Genomic DNA, 20,302 nt, shown 5'->3' with positions numbered 1-20,302 from the left:
TTAGGGCTGCACAGGGGACTCTGTGAAGAGCTGGCTATGAATGTTTGAGAGAGGAGAGAAGCATCGCCAAATGGTGAGTGACCGAGCAAGGTGAGATGGGACCCAGCTTTTCACCTTAACCCTGACTCACTTCTCCTCGTGGCCTGCCTGACAGATAACTCTACTGTGAGCTTTGTCCACAGGGAAAAGTGGGGCAGCTGCATGAGCCCAACTCACCAGGGGTTAAATGCAGCCTGGCTCCCCTGATCAGCTGAGTAAACATATTCCATTACACAGGAAAACTCCAGTGGAATAGTAATCCTACACCCCTGTCCTCTCTGCTTGGGGAATCTGCCTTCCGGGGTATCACTTCCAAAGGCCGAAGTAGATATGGGAATTTCACACTTAATTAAAGCAGAATTTGAGAACTCCCTTCAAGTCTTTCAAAACCATTTTGGTTCTAGGCTTAGTAGGGTCAGTGGGGACTCAGTCACCATCTGGCATGAAAGGGGTTAACTCGGAGTCTCTGGTCAGCGCTAGACATCAGATTCAGAAACAAAGAGAATTCATTTCAGAGGCCCCTTCAGATGTTCCCTCCCCATCCACCCTGCAAGTTGAGAGCCTATGTTTTGCTGTGCTAAGTATTAAAAAGTTAGGCCAATGGCACATTTTTGACAGCTTTCTTGAGGTACAATTTGCTTGCCTTAAAGTTCACCCACTACAAGTATACAATTTAACGATTTTTAGTAAATTCATAGAGTTGTGCAACCAGTACCACAATCCAGTTTTAGGATATTGCCATCACCCTATTTGCAGTCAATCCCCACTCTCATCCCCATTACCAGGCAGCCACTGATCTGCTGTCTATCTCTATTGGTGTTTTTGGACATTTCGTAAATGAAATGATATAATATGTAATCTTTTGCATCTGACTTCTTTCACTTAGCATAATATTTTTAAGGTTCATCCATGTTATAATATATATCAGTACTTCATTCTCCTATGTTGCTGAATAGTATTCTATTGCATGGATAGATTACACTTTGTGTATCCATTCACTGTTGTTGGACATTTGAGTTGTTTCCATTTTCTTAGTGTTATGAATATTGCTGCTGTGAACATTCCTGTATAAGTCTTTGTGTTCTTATGTCCGTTGGGTAAATTCTTAGAAGGGGAATTGTTGAATCATATGGTAAGATTTACTTTTAAAGAAACTGCCAAACTGTCTTCCAAAGTGGCTGTACCATTTGACATTCCTACCAGCAGTATGTGAGGTTTGCAATTTTTCCACATCCTCGCCAACACTTGTTATGGTGTCTTTTTGATTATAGCCATCCTAATGGGTGTGTAGTGGTATCTCATTGTGGATTTAATTTGAATTTCCTTAATGACCAATGATGTTGAACATCTTTTCATGTGCTTATTACCCAAAGGCATGTTTCAAACTGAGACTAAATGGAAATGTAAGTCCTTTTTAAGAAGTACCGGAAACAAGTTTAAAGATGAGTTTATTTTGTTGTCGTTAGTAAAAATAGCCACGGGAGGATCAAACAGATTGAATGATTGATCCATTCATTCATGAATTCATTTGTCTGTTTCGTGAATACTTACTGAGAGCCTATATGTGCCTGGAGCTGTGCTAGGTTCTGGAGACGAAACAATGAATAAGACATAGCCCCACCTTCATGGATCTTATGAAGATATACATGGAAGATGTGTATTACATATACATATCATACATACCATTGCAAGTTAAAGTGGAGCGCAGCAGAGTAGGAGCTCAGCTGAGGAGTATCTGCTCACTCCGCGCTGAGGGGTCCGGGAATACTTAGTGGGTGAAGTAATGTCAAATATGAGCCTCAAGGGGTTAGTAGCAGTCAGCCATACAAAGATTGAAGAGGAGCATCATCCAGGTGGGCTGTGCGAAGGTTGGGGGCTGGATGGGAGAGGAGAGAGGAACAAGCACAGTCCTAGCATGTCTAGGTGTCTTAGTCCATTCAGGCTACTGTAACACAATACCATGGGAAGGGTCACTTATAAACAATAGAAATTTATTTCTCACAGTTCTGGAGGCTGGGAAGTCCAAGATCAAGGTGCTGGCGTGGTCGCCTTCTGGCGGGGGCCTTCATTCCGGCTCTCTAGCTGTTGCCTTCTCACTGTGTCCTCACATGGTGAAAGGAGCAAGGGATCCTCCTGGAGCTTCTTTAATAGGGCACTAACCCCATTCATGTGCTCTCTGCTCTTGCGACCCCATCACCTCCCACAGTCCCCACCTCCTATACTATCACCTTTAAGGGTCAGGATGGCAACATATGAATTTTGGGAGGACACAAACATTCAGACCATAGCACTAGACAAGTAAAAATAGCTCCACATGAATGGACTTGAGAGTACTGGGGCTGAGAGGGAGAGGAGCAATGAGAAGTGAAATTGGAGAAGTAGGCAGAGGCAAGATCAGGAAAGGCCTAGCAGAGGGCCACTGATGTCCTTCGGGGAGGGAGCATCGTGATCAGATGGTCCTTTAGAAAGTTCTCTCCACGGCACTGTAGGGAACAGACAGGAGCGGGGGGCTCTGTGTTTTCCTTTACAGGAGCTATGTCAGACCTCCCATGGCCATGACCCTTAGCTCTATCTCACTAGGACCCAGCAGGGTCATAGCTATTCCTCTGGCCACCTGTGGCACTGAGAATGACCTCTGCCCTCCTGTGTTCGGCAGGTGCTACATCACCCTCACCCAGTCTCTGCACCTGACCATGAGTGGGGCTCCAGCAGGACCTGCAGGTACAGGCAAGACGGAGACCACCAAGGACCTAGGCCGAGCACTGGGCATCATGGTCTACGTGTTTAACTGCTCAGAGCAGATGGACTACAAGGTACAGGCCCAGCTTCAGGGGGGACTAGGAACTGGGTGGCAGTTCACACCAGGGACCAGGTTTATCCCCACAACCCTGGCCCAGCTCAGAGGCCCAGACAAGGAGGCCTCTGCTCCCTCCTTCACAGGAGACCTCAGGACCCTGGACTCCTGGAACTTGTTGACCTCCCTGTAAACCTCAGCACTAGGGACTCTGCTTCTACTGATGAGATTTGCAACCGCAGATGGGTTACTTCACCTTTGGGGTCGTCCTTTTGTCATCTGTAAAATGAAGAAGTTGAACATATGTTCAGGCTTAAATTCAGTATTTGACCTAGAACCACAGAAAGTCTCGTAAGTGGCTAATATAAAATCTTCACATAAAAATAATATTTGTGCTCTTCTGTAAAAAGTGGGCATTTCCCCTAAAATATCTACAAGGGCAAAATATTCTACAAGTGCAGGTATGATTTTATTTTTCTTTTTTGTGAGGAAGATCAGCCCTGAGCTAACATCCATGCTAATCCTCCTCTTTTTGCTGAGGAAGACGGGCTCTGAGATAACATCTATCGCCAATCCTCCTCCCTTTTTCCCCCAAAGCCCCAGTAGATAGTTGTATGTCATAGCTGCACTTCCTTCTAGTTGCTGTATGTGGGACGGGGCCTCAGCATGGCCGGAGAAGCGGTGCGTCGGTGCGCGCCCGGGATCCGAACCCGGGCCGCCAGTAGCGGAGCGCGCGCACTTAACCACTAAGCCACGGGGCAGGCCCCCAGGTATGACTTTTGAAGACAGAATGGATTAACCGCTACTCTTTCCAAGAGACACTCACAAAAGACAAGTGCAAGGCTAATGTTCTTCATTCAGGCACTCATCATTTTTTCATTTTTTAATGTATCCCGGGTTCTGTGTCATAGAGAAAAGCAAGAGAAACAAAAGGCCCATTAGGTCACTTCTTAGGTAGCAACATTCTGCTCGTGACTAGACCTTATATAGATTCTATTTTAAAGAAGTATATTAACAGATTGTCTCCCTGTCTGATTATTTTTATTCTGTTTTATTGTATGTATTTTTGTAAACTGCCTTAAATCTCTTTTGAAAACAGAAAGGAATGTAAATAAATTTAAAATGGAAAAAAAAGAAAGCAATTGCATTAAATAGATTAAATATTTTATATATAAATCATGCGATATATTGATTGTAAAATAAATTTATTTTAAAAATAATTTTAGAGACTGCAAGATAACACTTGCAGTTACCACATATAGAACTCTTCAAATGAGATTCTTCTATAACTTTAATAGTTTCTCTTGTATATACAATTTTGCTGTGCAAAGATTTGCAGAATGCTATAGCATCGTGTTTTTCATAGCAAGCAAATAAGATGAGGATTCAAACCCAAAATAGCTGTCCTCACCATAGTCTACATGCTCTAAATTTTAACATAGTTGCCTTTATTGATGAACACATTAAGTAATGTTTCTCTTTATGTCAGGCTGGAAGAAGGAAGATTTTTTTCCCCTTTTAAAGAAATAAACTCAGCCTTCAGGATTATTTTGTTTCTAGATTTTTCTGTAGTTGAGCAATGGCAGTATAGTTTCCCAAGAGGAACATTCTGGAGGACACACTCATTTAGATATAGAAGTCCTTGTGATTATTTGAAAATTGATTGAAGAAAATCAACCACATTTCTTCAAAGTCATGCCTAGCATAGCAAACAGAAAGAGATGAGTTGGCCCCATGACCAGGGGTCACTAAGGCCATTTTACCCAATCCTTTCAAAAAGTATCACTGAACCCTGACCCGACGGATTCCTCTAAGAGTACAGGGTGAAAAAAGGAGTCTATCCTTAGTTTGTTTGAACTTTGAGTGAAGCTTCCGTCATGTGAGTCTAGGCTAGACACCAATCAGAGTGACATCAATGTGTATAGCCAGAATGAAATCCAGAAGGAGCTTGGTGTCCTAGACACCAAACATCCTTTGTAACTAAACAGCTTCACTAAACTGTTGGCAAACCTCTTCCCTTTGTTATCCAGCTATTCAGAATTATTTTTATCACAAAGCACATCCAGCACTCAAGTTAATTTATTGAGTATCACCATTGCTCCGCATGTGTTGGGCATCACAGAAGGGTACCAAAACTAGATATAGATAGATAGATAGATAGATAGATAGATAGATAGATAGATAGATAGAGGGTTGGATAGATGGGTGGGTGGTTGGATGGATGGATGGATGGATGGATAGGTAGGTAGATGATAGATAGATAGATAGATAGATAGATAGATAGATAGATAATAGATAGATGATAGATAGATAGATAGATAGATAGATGTATAGATAGATAGATAGAAAGTATAACCCAGTCCATTTAGAGAGACAAGAAAGATATATTAAATAATTAAGAGGGATACCAGACAGCATTACACTGAGTGCTAATGTGTGTTCTACAAACTCTAAGCCCTGGAATGTTCCAGAGTAGGGGGAGGGCCACAGAGTGCACTGGTCAGGAAAGACATCATGGAGGGTGTGAGACCTGAGCTATCTAAGGTTTGAGTGAGTGCCAAATAGGACATGTGACATTTTAACAAGCCTAACCCATTAAAATGCCAGCTTTAAAGACAGGACCAAGTCCTATGTGCAGTCGATGCCCTACCCCTGGTTCTGACTTCACTCCCAAGCTCTCCTCGTAGGTCTTGGCTGGGACGAGAGAGGAATGGAGTGCGAGTCAGGAGGACCTGTCATGGACTTCACCAGGCGTCATTTTGATGTGTTATTCATAACAAGCTATGTATTCTGTTTCTGTATCTCCAGAGAAAAACTAGAAATAAACACGGAACAATGACTGAGTACATTAGAGTGAATTGGGGAACAGGACAAGACAAGAGATGGGGTTGAATAAGGAGGGAAGGGACATAAAGCCACTGAGCTACTCTGACCTTGAAGCGGTGGGCTACAGGAAGACCCTGCAGGCCTCAGAACAGAAGTAGGGGCATGAACAAAACAAATGGGATTTAAGGAAGAATCTTTGAGCAGCCAGATGAATGGAGACAGGAAGAGACTGGAAGGAAGCAAAATATTTGGTGAGAACATTGTAGTCATTCAAACCAGAGAAGGTGAGGAGCCAGATGATGGGATAGCAGGAATGGAAAAGAAAGAATTAGAGGCCTAAAAAAAAAAAAAAAATATATATATATATATATATATATATATATATATGATACTAGGGAAGCTGGGGAGGGGGTGGGTGGTGAAACAGAGGGAGGAGTTAAAGAAGAGAGTTTGGGCTGTAGTCATGGACCCTCACAATCCCCTCTGCCTCGGGAGTTCTAAAAGGAGGCGTTGGGTAATGGGGTGAACACAAGAACAGTGTGGAGACTTGGGGAAAAGGGACAGTTATTGCTTTTCTCTATTAGTGCTGGTTGGAAAACCTATAAAACTAGCCACTTTCTCTGGAAACGGCTGCAATTTTAGCGCTAAGATGTTCTTTATATGATAGCAGCAATACTTCCTCCCTTGACCTCAATTTGGAGAGGCTATTGCTGAAACATCAAATGGGTTTGAACTTGAAAATATCTGGAATTCTTTTCGTCTTCCCTGTGGCACCAACACTATAGAACACCCACTCTTTCTTGAGACTCCCTACTCTCTTGGTGTCTGAAACATTATATTTCCACAGTTCCCCCAACTCTCTGATCTTGCCTTCTCGATCTCGTTTTCTGATCCTCTTTTATAATTTCAGGTTTTACCTGTATACTGATGACTCCCAAATCTACCTTCCAGCTTCACGCAGGATCTAATCCTTTACCTGCTCTATTTGTATGCGTTATCTTCACAGCCTAACTAGAAGTTCTTAGAGGGACTGAGCCCCTCTGTGTCTAGCACATGAGCTATGCACAGAGCTGAGAGTTGAAAAATGCCCACTGAGTAAATGAATGGGACTTTTCCATTATTTGCATTTTCCCAACACGTTAGTGATGTCCCCTTGCCAATGGCCTTGAGAGTGTCTCCCAGTAACCTATCCTTTTTTATTGCTTCATGGTTTACTAGTTCATGTTAAATGCCCAGAGTGGTTTTTATTTTTAGGACAGATATACTATCTTTCCTTTGAAATTCCTTCCTTGTTTTCATTTGCAAAAATTTACCTATAATTTATTTTCTCTAGATGTTATCATTTCTCACTCCCGTCTCTAGCTTCCTATCACTCTGGGAAACCTGGATATTTGGGCATGGATTTAAAGACACAGATATAAACTTTTCATCAGTGCATGCCAAAGGCTGAGTGGAAGGCTTTTTGTCTGTACGGTGCAAGAAAAATAATCTTTTATTCATTTCCTGGGATTTTGAAAGCTAGAGAATCAACAGTAATGCAAACTGATGACATTTTAAAGGGATTTTGGTCCAAGTGTCTTGAAAAGGTTCTGTTTGATCCCGTGGCTTATGTTGGCACTCATAGCCATCAAAATTTAATGGTTCTTGAAATTTTAATACAAGTTTCTAACCAGTGGTCCTTAGGGGACCGGAAGTATCTATAATAAAGAGGATAGAAAATGACTTAGACGTGTATGATAAGCCCAGCACTGTTAGTAATTTAATCTTTGTACGTTTTGTTGCAGTCTTGCGGCAACATCTACAAGGGCCTGGCACAGACCGGAGCCTGGGGCTGTTTTGATGAGTTCAACAGAATCTCCGTGGAGGTCTTGTCGGTGGTGGCAGTGCAGGTAAGGGGGCCAGAGTTGGTGGGAGCCCCATGGCCTTCATGCCAAGCACTGTAGAAGTCTACATCCTCTTGTTTTCAACCTCTCCTCATCCGCTTCCCTGACCCCCTCCCCCCTTGCATTTCATGCCCCTTCCTCATCCCTCTGAAATCAGGCCCAAGGGTAGGATTTGGGTGTCCTGCAGGTCCCTACCAAGGTGGATCCATTTACGGGCTGTGGGGCTCCATTTTCTCCTCTGAAAAATGGGAGTAAAGAATATCCATGCCACCTGCTTAATAAGGGTGAGGAAAAGATCAAACAAGGTGGCAGAACCCGGCTCCTTGGAATGGGCATGGACTTTGGAAATTGTCAGACTGGGGCTTAAAATTCAGCTCTTCTATTTCCTGAGAGTCTGGGCAAGTTATTCCACTTCTCTCAGCCTAATTCATTTAGTTATACAGTCATGTGATACATAATGATGTCTCAGTCAACGACGGACTGCATATATGACCGTGGTCCCTTAAGGTTAGTCCCACATAACCTAGGTGTGTGGTAGGCTATACCATCTAGGTTTATGTAATTACACTCTACAATGTTCGCACAACGATGAAATTGCCTAAGGACACATTTATCAGAACGTATCCCCCTTGTTAAGTGACGCCTGACTGTATATAAAGTGAGGATTACAGTGTGAATGTTATTGAATGAAGGCAATCATTGTTTGCTCAGATTTTATGTAAGCATGCCACTTGTCTTTCAAGTCATCTAGAAAGCACTCGAACACCTACAACATAGTAAGTGCTGTGCTCAAGATTAGGGTGAAGGGCCCCCAATTGTATAGGACATGATCCCTAACTTCAAAAAACTTGAGTTCTTGAGATAGAGATGAGCACTCTTCAGTGTTCTAGAAGTGATTTGAATTCTGACTCGCAGTGTGGGACAAGACTTCTAGATACGTTGTCTTGAAGCCAGCCCTCAAGAAGATGGAGAGGATTTGGATTTGGATAAGGATCCCATAGACAGTGGGAACAGTGCAAAGTGGAGGGGGTAGGCAAAAGTGAACAAACCTTTGTTGAAAGTCTGTTCTGTATCAGGTACATCTCATGCACCATCTCTTATACCTTGTATCTTATATATCTCTTATATTCCCAGAGCAGCCCTACAAGCCACCATTATCTAACATATATATATATATATAAAACGGAGAGGAGCACTGAAGATCAGAGCACAAAAGTAACTTATTCAAGGGCACACTGTTGGCAAGTGGCAAGGTTAGGATTTGAACCCAGCACCACCACCTACACTACCGGGTACAGATTTGGTGTATGGGGGTAAAATGCTAGAGGAGAAAATGAGACTAGAGAGGCAGGTTCAAACCAAATAGTAGGCAGACTTAAATGCCATGATGTGTGTTATACCTTCTTCAGTGGGCAACAGGGAACCCCTGGGGATTCTGAAAGGGAAATTACCCCTCTGCTTGGCAGCAGTCTTAAGGAGGGGCTGGGCGGTAGGAGAATCAGTGGCTGCAGTCAAGTCAGGGGTCTCTCACGGGGATCCTGATTGGAGCTGCAAAGGCCTAAATGGGAGGCTGCTGGCCTCCCATAAGGCCCACAATCACCATGTGAGGCATATCCTTTGCCAGCACTAAGCCCAGTGCCCCCATTTACCACTAGGGGAGCTTGTGGTTTCAGAGCCCACCAGCCCCTCTTGCCTCAACAAGGCAAAGCAAATGTCAGGGTACCATACAGTGACAAAAGCTGGGGCAAGGTGCTTGGGACAGTTGCATGACTGGTGCTCCTAGTTTGTGTCCACACACCATACAATCAAAAATGGTTTAATTTTCCTCTTGTCAATTGCTTTTCTTTCCAAAGCAATATATATACAGTACCAAAAAAGAAACCTGGAGCTATGAGGGGCTCTTTGGTCCCTACGGGCCTCTGTTTAATTCTTTCAGGTCCAGACAAAGGAACAAGGAAAAACTTTACCTTAACCGACATTTTTCTTCAGCAAGTGTGCAGGGTTGAGGGAAAGAGCGGCAGAAGGGGAGTGGGATGAACTGCAGAAGGAAGGTTTTCCATGGCAGAGGAAAGCCAGCTGGGGCAGCATCCTCCCCCTCCAACTGGCCTGTCTGCCCTGGCAGGAACCAGCCTCCAGACATGTAACCCCCATATGCTGTCACCTCTCTCATCCAGGCATCTGGCCCTGTCAGAAGTAGGCTGGACTTGGAGCTGTGGGCAGGTGCTGAAGCCACCACAAGGCTGAACAGTGGTGGAACCCACACCATCAGCTAGTTCCATGACCCACACTCATCTCCAGCTGCGATTGGGAGCCATAGGTGGTTGGGAGCTCTGCAAGGGCCCTTAACTTCCCCCTTTCCCTAAAGTGGTCAGGCTGTCCATCTCTTGCATTTGACAGCACGTTGGTGCTCCCACTCACCAACTATTGCCCGGACTATTTCTTGGTGAAGCTCCCAAAAATTGCAAAAATGTGGGGCTCTTCTCTTGTTCCTGGTAGTGATGACTGGTTTTCCCTTTCCTTATGTTTATTTGATTCAGTAGGAGTTAGTAGAGGAAGTTAAATAGGTAGCCTGCACATTCTCTTGGACTGAAAACCCTTGACTAGCTTTGTTCACAAGACCTGACTGTGCACACTTCAGTGTTGTCACATTGGTGGCTGAAATTGGCTATTGTGGGAGTGTTTTCACTGAAAAACTGGCAAATTCTACAAATTAGGGGCATTTTTGCTTTCCTGGAGAACTGGTTGTTAAACATATATCAACACACCTCTGCCTTGCAAGATTGTGAGGTCAGTGTCGCCACATCTTTTAAATTTTAAAGAGAAGCTGAAAGTCCAGCTTTTTATTAAAAAATCTCTAGATTTCTAAAAGTTGTCAATTCATTCAATTAAAAAAAAAAAAAACCTGGGCTGGACAAAGAAAACACATTAGCTGGCTGCATTCACCTCTGCACGGTCACTTCACAACTTGGAACCAGGAATGATGCCCCTGTAAGGTCTGTTTGAAATTTGGGTATAATCCATTTTCAGGTGTAAGATGTGGAGTAAAACAAGTAAAGTAAACCTTTCTCAGAGTACTAACTGGAGGCCTAGAATGGTTCTGAAAATCAGGAGAGAAGCGTTGGTTTTTGATTGATAACCCATAATTATACTGTGTACCTGGAGTTTTTCTCCTTACGTCTTCTACTGCAGGTATCTAGTGGCTGATGACTTCCTCCATCTTTTTATTCCCTTGCCCACTATCCTTTCTTATTTCAACCCACCTTTATGTCCACCTCTCTCATCTTTGCTTTTATAATTTTCTGCACCCTCTCTTCTGGCCACTTGCCACAGATTTCAGAGGGCGTTTCTTGTTCTCACCAGCCAGGTTGCACTGCTGTGACTACACTCAAATCCAGGACCATTCATCATGAATAGTTAGACCTATGGTGTCCCGATGCAGCCCTTAGTGCTGAGGGGTTGCCAAAGGGCTGTCTCAGTGTGTTCCTCCAAGGATCCCAGGGGAAGAGCAAACAGGAAGCAGTGAGAGCTGGACTAGAGTCAGCATAGAGCCTGTCTTGGGCTCCAGAGATTGTATGAGTGAGTTCCACATGCAGTTGGGATTTTAAAAGAAACAGGTTCTTGGGGCTGGCCCTGTGGCCTAGTGGTTAAGTTCAGCACACTCCGCTTTGGCGGCCCAGGTTTGGTTCCTGGGCACAGACGTACACAGCAGCCATGCTGTGGTGGCAACCCACATACAAAATAGAGGAAGACTGGCACAGATGTTAGCTCAAGGCAAATCTTCCTCAGCCAAAACAAAAAGAAACAGCTTCTTGCAGAGTGGAGTTAGCCAGGCGAGGGGCGGGGAAGTGGTTATGTGTGTAGGCTCTGAAACCACACTGCCAGTGTTCAGTTCTGGTTCAGCCACTTACTGACCTTAGGCAAGTCCATGTCTCAAGTTCCACATTTGTAAAGAGGGTTAATAATAGTACCTACTTGATGCAGTGGTAATAAATAATAAATGAGTTAATATGTGTAAAGCACTTAAAACAAAGCCCTACAGATAGTAGGCACTCATTAAATTTTAGTCTCTGTTATGATGATGATGGTAGTGGTGGTGTTGATAATGGTGGTGTTGATGATGGTGGTGGTGATGATGATGATGGTGTTGATGATGATAGTGATGATAATGATGATGATGGTTATGATAGTGGTGATATTGGCGGTGATGATGATGGTGGTGACCATGATGATGATGGTGCTGGTGACAATGGTGGTGACCATGATGATGATGGTGGTGATGATAATGATGATGGTGGTGATCATGATGATGGTGGTAATGTTGGTGGTGAAGTTGGTGGTGATGGTGATGGTGGTGGTGATGATGATTACTATCATTATTATCTCAACATTGCAGGAAATGGGTTGAAGAGAAGTAGAAGGCTGGAACACACAGGACAGGGAAGGAGTGTCCACACCCTTATCTCACCAGTCTCCTTTATACCCTTCACTCCTTCTTAGCTCAGCCTCGGCTATCTTACTAAACTTAATAGTGTCTTAACAGATGAGGCAGTGCCCAACAGCCATTGTGCCCAATGCATAATAGATAGGCACTGTGAATTTGCCTTAATTTGAAATTGCCCAACATGAGATCAGTAATGGGTTCTCCAAGATCAGTTTCCTTTTACTTCTAGAATTAAATAAATTCAACCTGGAATCCCCTGATGCCTTCACACTCCAGTCTAGGAACACACCCATAGGAAACATTCTCAAGAAGATGGTCTGACAGCAGCCTGGGCAAAATCTGAGCTGGTAACATTTAAAATCATATACCCATCCAAGGAGAAAATTGTACTTAATTATTCACATGGTAATCCAGGCTGGCATATTGGTTCAGAAGCCACACCAGCTGTGACAGTTCTTCTCCCCTACCCTCCCTTCCCCTTCTCTGTCTGTCCTCCTCTCCCTTCCTTGCCTGTCTGTGCTCTTCTTCCCAGTAACTTCTACAAAATTGAGTACACTTCAGTGTCCTTGCAGATGGATATTTTCTCGTCTCTGTCAGATTGGTCAAGAAGAATTGCATATCCAGTTAGGGAAAAGTGTGACAATTCCAAGAGAAATTACTCAGCTATTTTTAAAACATATAAGGTATTACTTACTTTTTAAAAATATTTTGCCATTACTGTTGCAGTTAGCTTGCTACGCCTTGGGTTGTCTGGGCCTGGGGACATGAACCACCAGCAGACACTCCACCACCCTGTACCTCCAGCCCTTTGTCCACCTCCACACTCCCTAGCCAGGTGTCCCTGCCACTTCCTCCCCTTCCCTACGGTATAAGCCCTGACAGTGTGCTGGGCGGAGGCAGGAAATAGCTAGAAGCAGCAGATGAGTTAGCGAAGACTTGGGAGCCCCCCTAATAGTGCTCCAAGTACTCAAGGCACTGAACAAATGCTAGGGTCTCAGAGCCAAGGGAGCTTCCCATGTAATACCCTTTATAGAGGAGCTTAAGGTCTAAGGTAAAAACATAGAAATATAGAAAACTGCAAAAAGTGATGAGTGGGTTGCACTTCCTGAAGGCAGCAGACACCAATCTGTCATTGCAGAGAGAAGCGTGGAGTGAGCCAGGCAGGATTTTAAAAACACATGGTATTTGGGGGCAAAGGCTGGAAAAGACAATGACCACAGGGGACCATAGAATGGGCCACCTCCCTGGAATGAAAGGGGCAAGGTAGAGCGGTGTGGAAAAGAGGCTGAGAGGATTCATTTATCACAGAGCCAGCTGATGACCTCCTTAAAATATGTCACCTGCAGAGAGATAGTATGATTTTTAATACTTCGATGCAAGGCCCTATCTTGGTTGGGAGGATATAGGGGCAGAATCTTCCATAATTACCAACTTCCAGTCTTTGAAGGGAAAGATATCATTCTTCAGATGTCCAGTAAAACCCCCATGGTCAGACAAGCACACGGCTTGTGCAGATAACAGGACTGATCATTTGAAATCAGGGCTGACCTGCAATATAGAGAAATAAAACCTATACATGTATCTACAATATAAAGCAGAAAGTAAGTTCCCCTAGAGAGGTGCAATTAAAGGCTGCAGAGGCTGGAAAGAGAAATCGAGGGGCAGTGGTGGGTCATGAAATTGGTATAGGGCGGTGTGGTCCAGCAGCAAGGATGCTTAATTGGCCACAAGGTGTCCTGAGAGTGGACATTCAAGTGGTGTCATCTAGCTCTAGTAGCTAAAGGCTACTCAAGCTGTGGACTAGCAGCATCAGCATCCCCTGGAAACTTGTCAGAAATGCAGACTCTCAGACCCACCCCAGACCTCTGCAACAGAATCTGCATTTTCGCAGGATCCCCAGTGATTTGTACACACCGTCAAGTTGGAGACGTGCTGCTCTAGTACAGTATTCTCAACCCTGGCTGCCAGTTAGAATTCTGAAAAATAGTAATGCACAAATGCTAAGTCTCCACCCCCAAAGATTCTGATTTCATTGGCAGGATATGGGCATTGGGTGTTTTTAAAAATAAACATCCCGCATGGTTCCATCGTTAGGCAAACTTTGAAAACCAGAGCCGAGAGGGAGACGGTGAAGTAGGGAGAACGTGCCTGAGGACTGTGGAGCTTGGGTTCGCATCGAGACCCACAAGATCGAGCCTGGCTGGTCCAGGTCAGTGGGCTGCAGGGACAAGTCCTCTCCACGGCAGGTGTGCAGAGGGGAGTGGAGGACTCAGGCTCATCTGAGAGAGGGAGGGGGTCGGTCTGCAGCTATGAATGGGGACGCCTGGGCAGAGCAGGTATGAGTAGAAGTCCAAGCATTGACTGGATTGCAGTGATTCTTGAACTTGAGGCTGCATCAGAATCACCCGGAGGGCTTGTTAAAACTCGCCTGTTGGCCCCATCCCCAGAATTTCTGATTTGGTCAATCTGAGGTGAGGCTAAGAATTTGCGTGGGAATTTGGTGGGACACAAGCTGTGGAATGGTGGACAAGTCACTTATATCTTCTTGGCCTCAATTTCCTTATTGGTAAAATGTTTGGTCCAGATCATGGTTTTCTCAACTTTGGCACTATGGATGTCTTGGGCTTGATAATTCCTTTTTGCGAGGATCTATCTTGCATATTGTGAGATGTTTAGCAGCATCCCTGGCCTCTACCCACTAAATGGCAGCACAACCTCCTCCCTAGTTGTGACAACAAAAATGTCTCTAGACATTGCCAAATGTCCCCTGGGGAGGGCAGGTGCAAAATCACCCCAGCTGAGAACACTGGTTTCTACATAGCTTTCCATTTTTGTCTGTCTTCCTTAATGGGTAGCAAAAGCACCTTTTCTTATTTAGTGGAAACTTATGTCTCTAAATTATCACAAACATGACTATTTTCAAAATGAAACAAATTACTCCGGGAATGTAAATGTTTGACGAGGAGCTGCGTGTGGCTGGCACCACGTTGCTTTGGTGGCAGGCGGTTTGGGGAAGTGGCTAAAAGTAAGTGCTGTGGCGCCAGGTTGCCTGGTTTTTAACTCGGGTTGCCCCACTTAGCAACTGGCAGACATCTGGCAAGTTTCCTTTTTTCTTTTAACTTTTCATATTGAACCAGTTTTAGATTTATAGGAAACTTGCAAAAACAGTATAGAGAGTGCCCACATATCCCTCCCGCAGCCTCCATTAAGGTCGACATCTTACGTAACTGTGGTACAGTGTCTTAACTTCCTTCTGCCTCACTTTCCTCTACTATAAAATCCACCCCTTCATACAGCTGTTGAGAGGACTGAATGTGATAATTCATGCAAAATACTCAGAATAGTGCCTGGGACTTATCAAGTGCTCAATAAATGTCAGTTATTTTTTTGTTGTTATTCCCTGTGGCTTTCAAGAACCCAAAAACAGTGAGTCTTAGTGGAGAAACAGACCCCCACGAGTGAGGGGTGTGGCAGCCTTAGGTATCAGTGTGTGCCTACCTGTGTGTGCACCTTGCAGTTTAGTCCATACAACCCCAGTCCACCTGCTTCTCCCCCTGGCATCCTGAAGGGCATCTGGACTTTGCCAGGGCCTGGACTGTATCAGGGCCTCCTGGACGCTGACCACGGTTACATTCTAATGGCTTGTTCCGTGATCCTTTGTTGCTGTGAAGGCAATGAGGAAATGCCAGGCAGGCAGGCCCTGTTCTGTGCAAGCCAGGCTACCAGAGCCTGCTGTTAGCACGGATGCTCCAATGCTAACTGCATCCTCGAGGCTGTGAACACTCTCCCTCAACGGCCCCCCTATAGAATTTTACGCAGAAGCACAGATGACGCCAGTCCTACAGTACATCAGAAATTCTCGCTGAGCGTGAGGTTTCTGATTCCTGATGTTGCAGGAGGGAATGCTGAGTCAGAACGAACAGCAGAAAGGGTCCTGGGCTCTCACCCTAGCCTTCACCCAAAGGTAACTGAGAAATTTGTAAATGGTAATTAAACTCCCCTCCCCACTGCAGTACAAGGGGAGAGCTCATATGTTTTATAGATGAGAAGACTGGGGCCGAAGGGGAGAACCCCAGCCTTTACCACACACACAACCTGCAGGGTGACGAGGGTGGTGAGGGGCTCTGTGGCAGAGCTGTTCTGTGAGCACCACAGGAACCAGCAGAGCTTGATCTGTTTGACGGGCGCACTGGGTGCTGGGGACCGCCTGCCAGAACGGCATTGGTATTCTGCATGTAGGAAAGAAGTTTCAGTCTCAAACTAATTGCTGCAAGCTCAAATGCATTCCGTCATTAGAGCTTCACTTTGGGAAAGGAGCTGAATCCTAATTGTAGAACCGTCACGCGTTCTGGCAAACACTGCCCTTCCCAGCACTGGAGAGAGGCTTGTCCAGTAGTAGATGGTCCAGCTGCCTCCCTTCTCTCTGTCTCTGTCTCTGTCTCTGTCTCTGTCTCTCTTATAAATACTCCAGCTCTCTCTCTCTCTCTCTCTCTTTTGTTTATGCTTCAGCTGTCTCTCTTTCTCTGTCTCTCTCTTGTTTATTGTCCAGCTATCCTCTCTGTCTCTCTCTCTCATATATGCTCCAGCTGTCTCTCTTTCTGTCCCTCTATCTCTCTTTCTCTCTCTCTGTCTCTCTCTCTCATACACACACACACACACACACACACACACACACACACACACACACACATCCCTGCAGCCCAGTCTCCACAGAATGCTTAGCTGTTCGAAACAGCCAGAACATAGCTGATGTGCTTGGGGCTCATTCAAAACCTTGCCCTGGCCCCAGCTTTCAGGTTTTCCCTGAAGAACCCTGAGAGGCTAGAAATACTCAGAGACATTCTGGGTCCTGGCTGAACAAGTGCACCCCTTTTGTCTTCCCTCCTTCTGCTGTTGGTCTTTTTTGCATGCCTTTCCAAAGCACCAGGTGTAAAAATAAATGGGTGAATTTCATTTCTGTCTCTCCTCCCACTGCTATAATACTGATTTAGAATGTAGATCTGACCAGGTCAAGCTTCAGCTTAAATCCCCTCTGGCTCCAGACCAGATGTAGGAAACAGCCTAATCTCTTTGGAAAGGCACTAATAGCCCTGGGGTTATTATCCCCTCTGGCCCCAGCCCACCTTTGCCGGTGTGGCTCTTTCCACTCCTCACCGAGGACAAGACACTGCATCCCTAAAGGGGTCACCTGTGCTTACACAGTCTGTTCTAGACATGTAGTCTGGGGAGTGGCCATGAGGAGTTACACCAAGACAGGGACCACAACTGCGATGATGATGGTCACATTAACAGTGTCCATATTAGCGGCTATTTTTAAGCATTTTCTGTATGCTAAGCTCTTTACAGACTTTCTTTCATTTAATCCTCAGAACAAGCCCAGGAGGGAGTCGCTAAGAGCCCAGGCTCTAGAATCCATTTGCCTGGATTCACATCCAGACGCCACCACTTAGTAGCTGTGTAACTTTGGGCAAACTACTCCACCTCTCAGTGCTTCCATTGCATCAGAGAGAAATGGGGACAATGGCGTTGAAGTGCCCCCCTAGAGGGTTGAGGTGAGACTCAAATGAGTTAATACATAAAAAGTGCTCAGAACAGTGTCCGGTACGTGGTCAGTGCCAATACATTTTAACTGTTGCTACAGAAGGAACCAACATTCAGAGAGAGTTAAACACCTGTTTGCTGTTTACTCCCAACCTCTTAGCCACTGTGTTATAAATATGCATACGGGGCAGCCATATTTCTTTTACATGTGCCCCCAGTGCCCAGCAGTAAAGGGTCCAGGTGCGGTCACTGTGCCTATCCTTCAGTGAAAGGGGCTGCAGGAAAAGTGTTTGTGTTGTGTGTAACCATGAGTTCCCAGCTGTGGCTACCACCCCGCCACTGAAACATAGCAGAGGCATCTTCCATTGACTCGTTCACCAGGTAAAAAGCATTCAAGATGCAATTCGAGATAAGAAGCAGCGGTTCAACTTCCTTGGGGAGGAGATCAGCCTGAATCCTTCTGTGGGCATCTTCATCACCATGAACCCGGGCTACGCCGGCCGCACAGAGCTGCCTGAGAACCTCAAGGCTCTGTTCAGGTGAGCATCAGCTCTGTCCCACTCGAGGGTCCAAAAGAGAAGTTTCTCTTATTTTTTCTGAACATGTATGACATATATATTAAAAAGCCACCTGTTATACCATCACCAGTAAAATTATCTTTTGCTTAATTGTATTCTGTTCTTCTTTATATGCGTAAAGTCATACATTTGTAGTGTATATTTGTGGTCTACACACAGTTTTATATTGTTTTGTTTTTTCATTTCATAGTCTCTCATAATCCTATCATAAATAGTTTCTTCTTTTGTTAGATATTCTCAACAAATCTCATTTTGTGACTGTGTTTTATTCTATCAAGTGCATGGTCTGCCATGTAATTAACTAGTCCCCCGTAGTTAAATATTAGGACTGTTGCTAATATTTAAAATAAATGTATGCATAATGCTGTAATACACATCTTTGTACATAAGTCTTTTTTTCTGTATGCATGATTATTTTCTTTGGCTAGCTTCCCAGAAGTGGAATCACTGAGTTAACAGAGAGGAACATTTTTAAGGCTCTTGATGCACGTTGCCAAATTGCTTTCTAAAAAGAGTGGTGCCGAATTACATTCCTAGTGGGGATGCGTGAGGGCACTTCTTTTATTTTGCCTTTGCCACCGGTGGATATTGCCATGCTTTCAAATCTTCTTCGTTTTGATAAGAAAACACAAATGCATTTCCTAGCAGGGGTTGGAGTCTCCATTCTTTTCTTTGAAAAGAGAAGTCAGCCCAACAAAGAGAAAACTGAAAGATGCTTCATGGCTTCTGATTTTCCACCTGCTGAATTGTTACCTAAGGGAGGTAGGCTGTGGGCGCCATGACAAAGCTGTCTGTGTCGTCTTTGGACTGAGAGACCCAGTGCTCTCTGTCTGGGGACATGGAAGCCTAGGAGACCGCAGGGAGAAAGCTCCCTGTCTACTTGCGTCCCTCACTTTTAAACTGCTCCAGGGTGGCAAGTTCCTGTATCACGGGAGTGGTTAGGTATCTCCTCCTTCAGGACCGTCCCCCCTTTAACCAACAGTTTGTTGGAGTGTCAAGAGGCTGTGTAAACCGGTGCCACAGAATACTGTATTGTTTTCTATTTGTTTACACAAAGTGTTTATTAAATGATCCTTGTGTTACAAATGATAAGGGCGGTGGGTTGTCACTCTGATAAGAATTATTCCTTACATTTTTTCCCCTGAATTTAAAGGGAACATATATCCATGGAAGAAAATTTGGGGGGAAAAAAACACAAAAATATTTGTAAAAAAACAATAAATACAAATATCTAGTTTTACATTTAATTCTCACAAAAACCTTATGAGGTGGATACTATTAGAATCTACCTTGTACAGTGAGAAAACAGATGGATTCAACAAATTTCCTAGGGTAGTAACCCTAGTTACTAGAGTTAGCTAGTAACTCAACTAGTAAGTGGCAGGACTGGAGTTTGAACCCAGACAGTCTGACTCCAGACTCTCTGCTTCTCCCCATCCCAGTCCTGTCATCCAGACACAGTCTGCATAACCACTTGGCATTCTTCCCTCCAATATTGTGTAGGCAGAGTATTTCTTTTTCAAACTTGATATCAGACCCTATCAAGTTTAGTATCCTGCCTTCATTAATTAATGTTTTCCCATGCCATTAAATAGTTTTCCTTCTACAGCATTATTTTTCATGGCCGTATTGCATTCCATTGTAGGGATGCATTTTTAACCTTATTTCAGGTTGCAAAATAATTATGAGAATCTAAGTATTTGGTTGCTCCTTTGAATTTGAATGTAATGTAAAATAATTTAAAGGAAAATGTACTTGAATGAAATGTTTTTGAAAATGTTTTATCAGTGTAGGGAAAATGCAATTAAAGAAATGTAAGAACCTTGGGCTCCTACTAAATACCTAATAAATTAATTTTAAAAAGTAATTTTAAAATCAAATGTTTCTAGAACCGGAGGAAAAAATCACAGTAAGTTCTTACATATAGACATAAATCCCCTTCCATATTCTTGTACATGCCATTTTGTGACAAGGTGGGATTAATAGGTACCTACTTTAGGCCTCAGCATTAGATATTTACATTTGTGTGCAAGTAAGTATGGAAAAAGCCTTGAATGTCTAGGCTTGGAAGGGACACAAGTCTCAAAGATAAGGAATAGAGAGATTCTCTGTTTCTTGTAGACACCAAGAGAGACTCAATTCCTCACCCTTAGCCGCTAATCTGTTCTAGATGGCTTGCTCTACTAATCTGGTGAACGAG

General features: G+C 44.1%; 1 protein-coding gene across 1 annotated transcript in view; it reads left to right on the top strand.

The window, feature by feature from the left end:
- DNAH9 (dynein axonemal heavy chain 9) overlaps nt 1-20,302 on the top strand; it is a 309,121-nt gene that overhangs the window by 97,092 nt on the left and 191,727 nt on the right. The window contains exons 27-29 of the mRNA XM_004433052.3: nt 2,696-2,852; nt 7,444-7,548; nt 17,906-18,063. Of these exons, the coding sequence (XP_004433109.2) occupies nt 2,696-2,852; nt 7,444-7,548; nt 17,906-18,063 (420 nt within the window). The remainder of the gene's footprint in view (nt 1-2,695; nt 2,853-7,443; nt 7,549-17,905; nt 18,064-20,302) is intronic.

The sequence above is a fragment of the Ceratotherium simum genome, chromosome 16 (genome assembly GCF_057802395.1).
Source record: "Ceratotherium simum simum isolate JZ-2026a chromosome 16, ASM5780239v1, whole genome shotgun sequence".
Lineage (NCBI taxonomy): Eukaryota > Metazoa > Chordata > Mammalia > Perissodactyla > Rhinocerotidae > Ceratotherium > Ceratotherium simum.
This window is presented reverse-complemented; position numbering and strand designations above follow the sequence as displayed.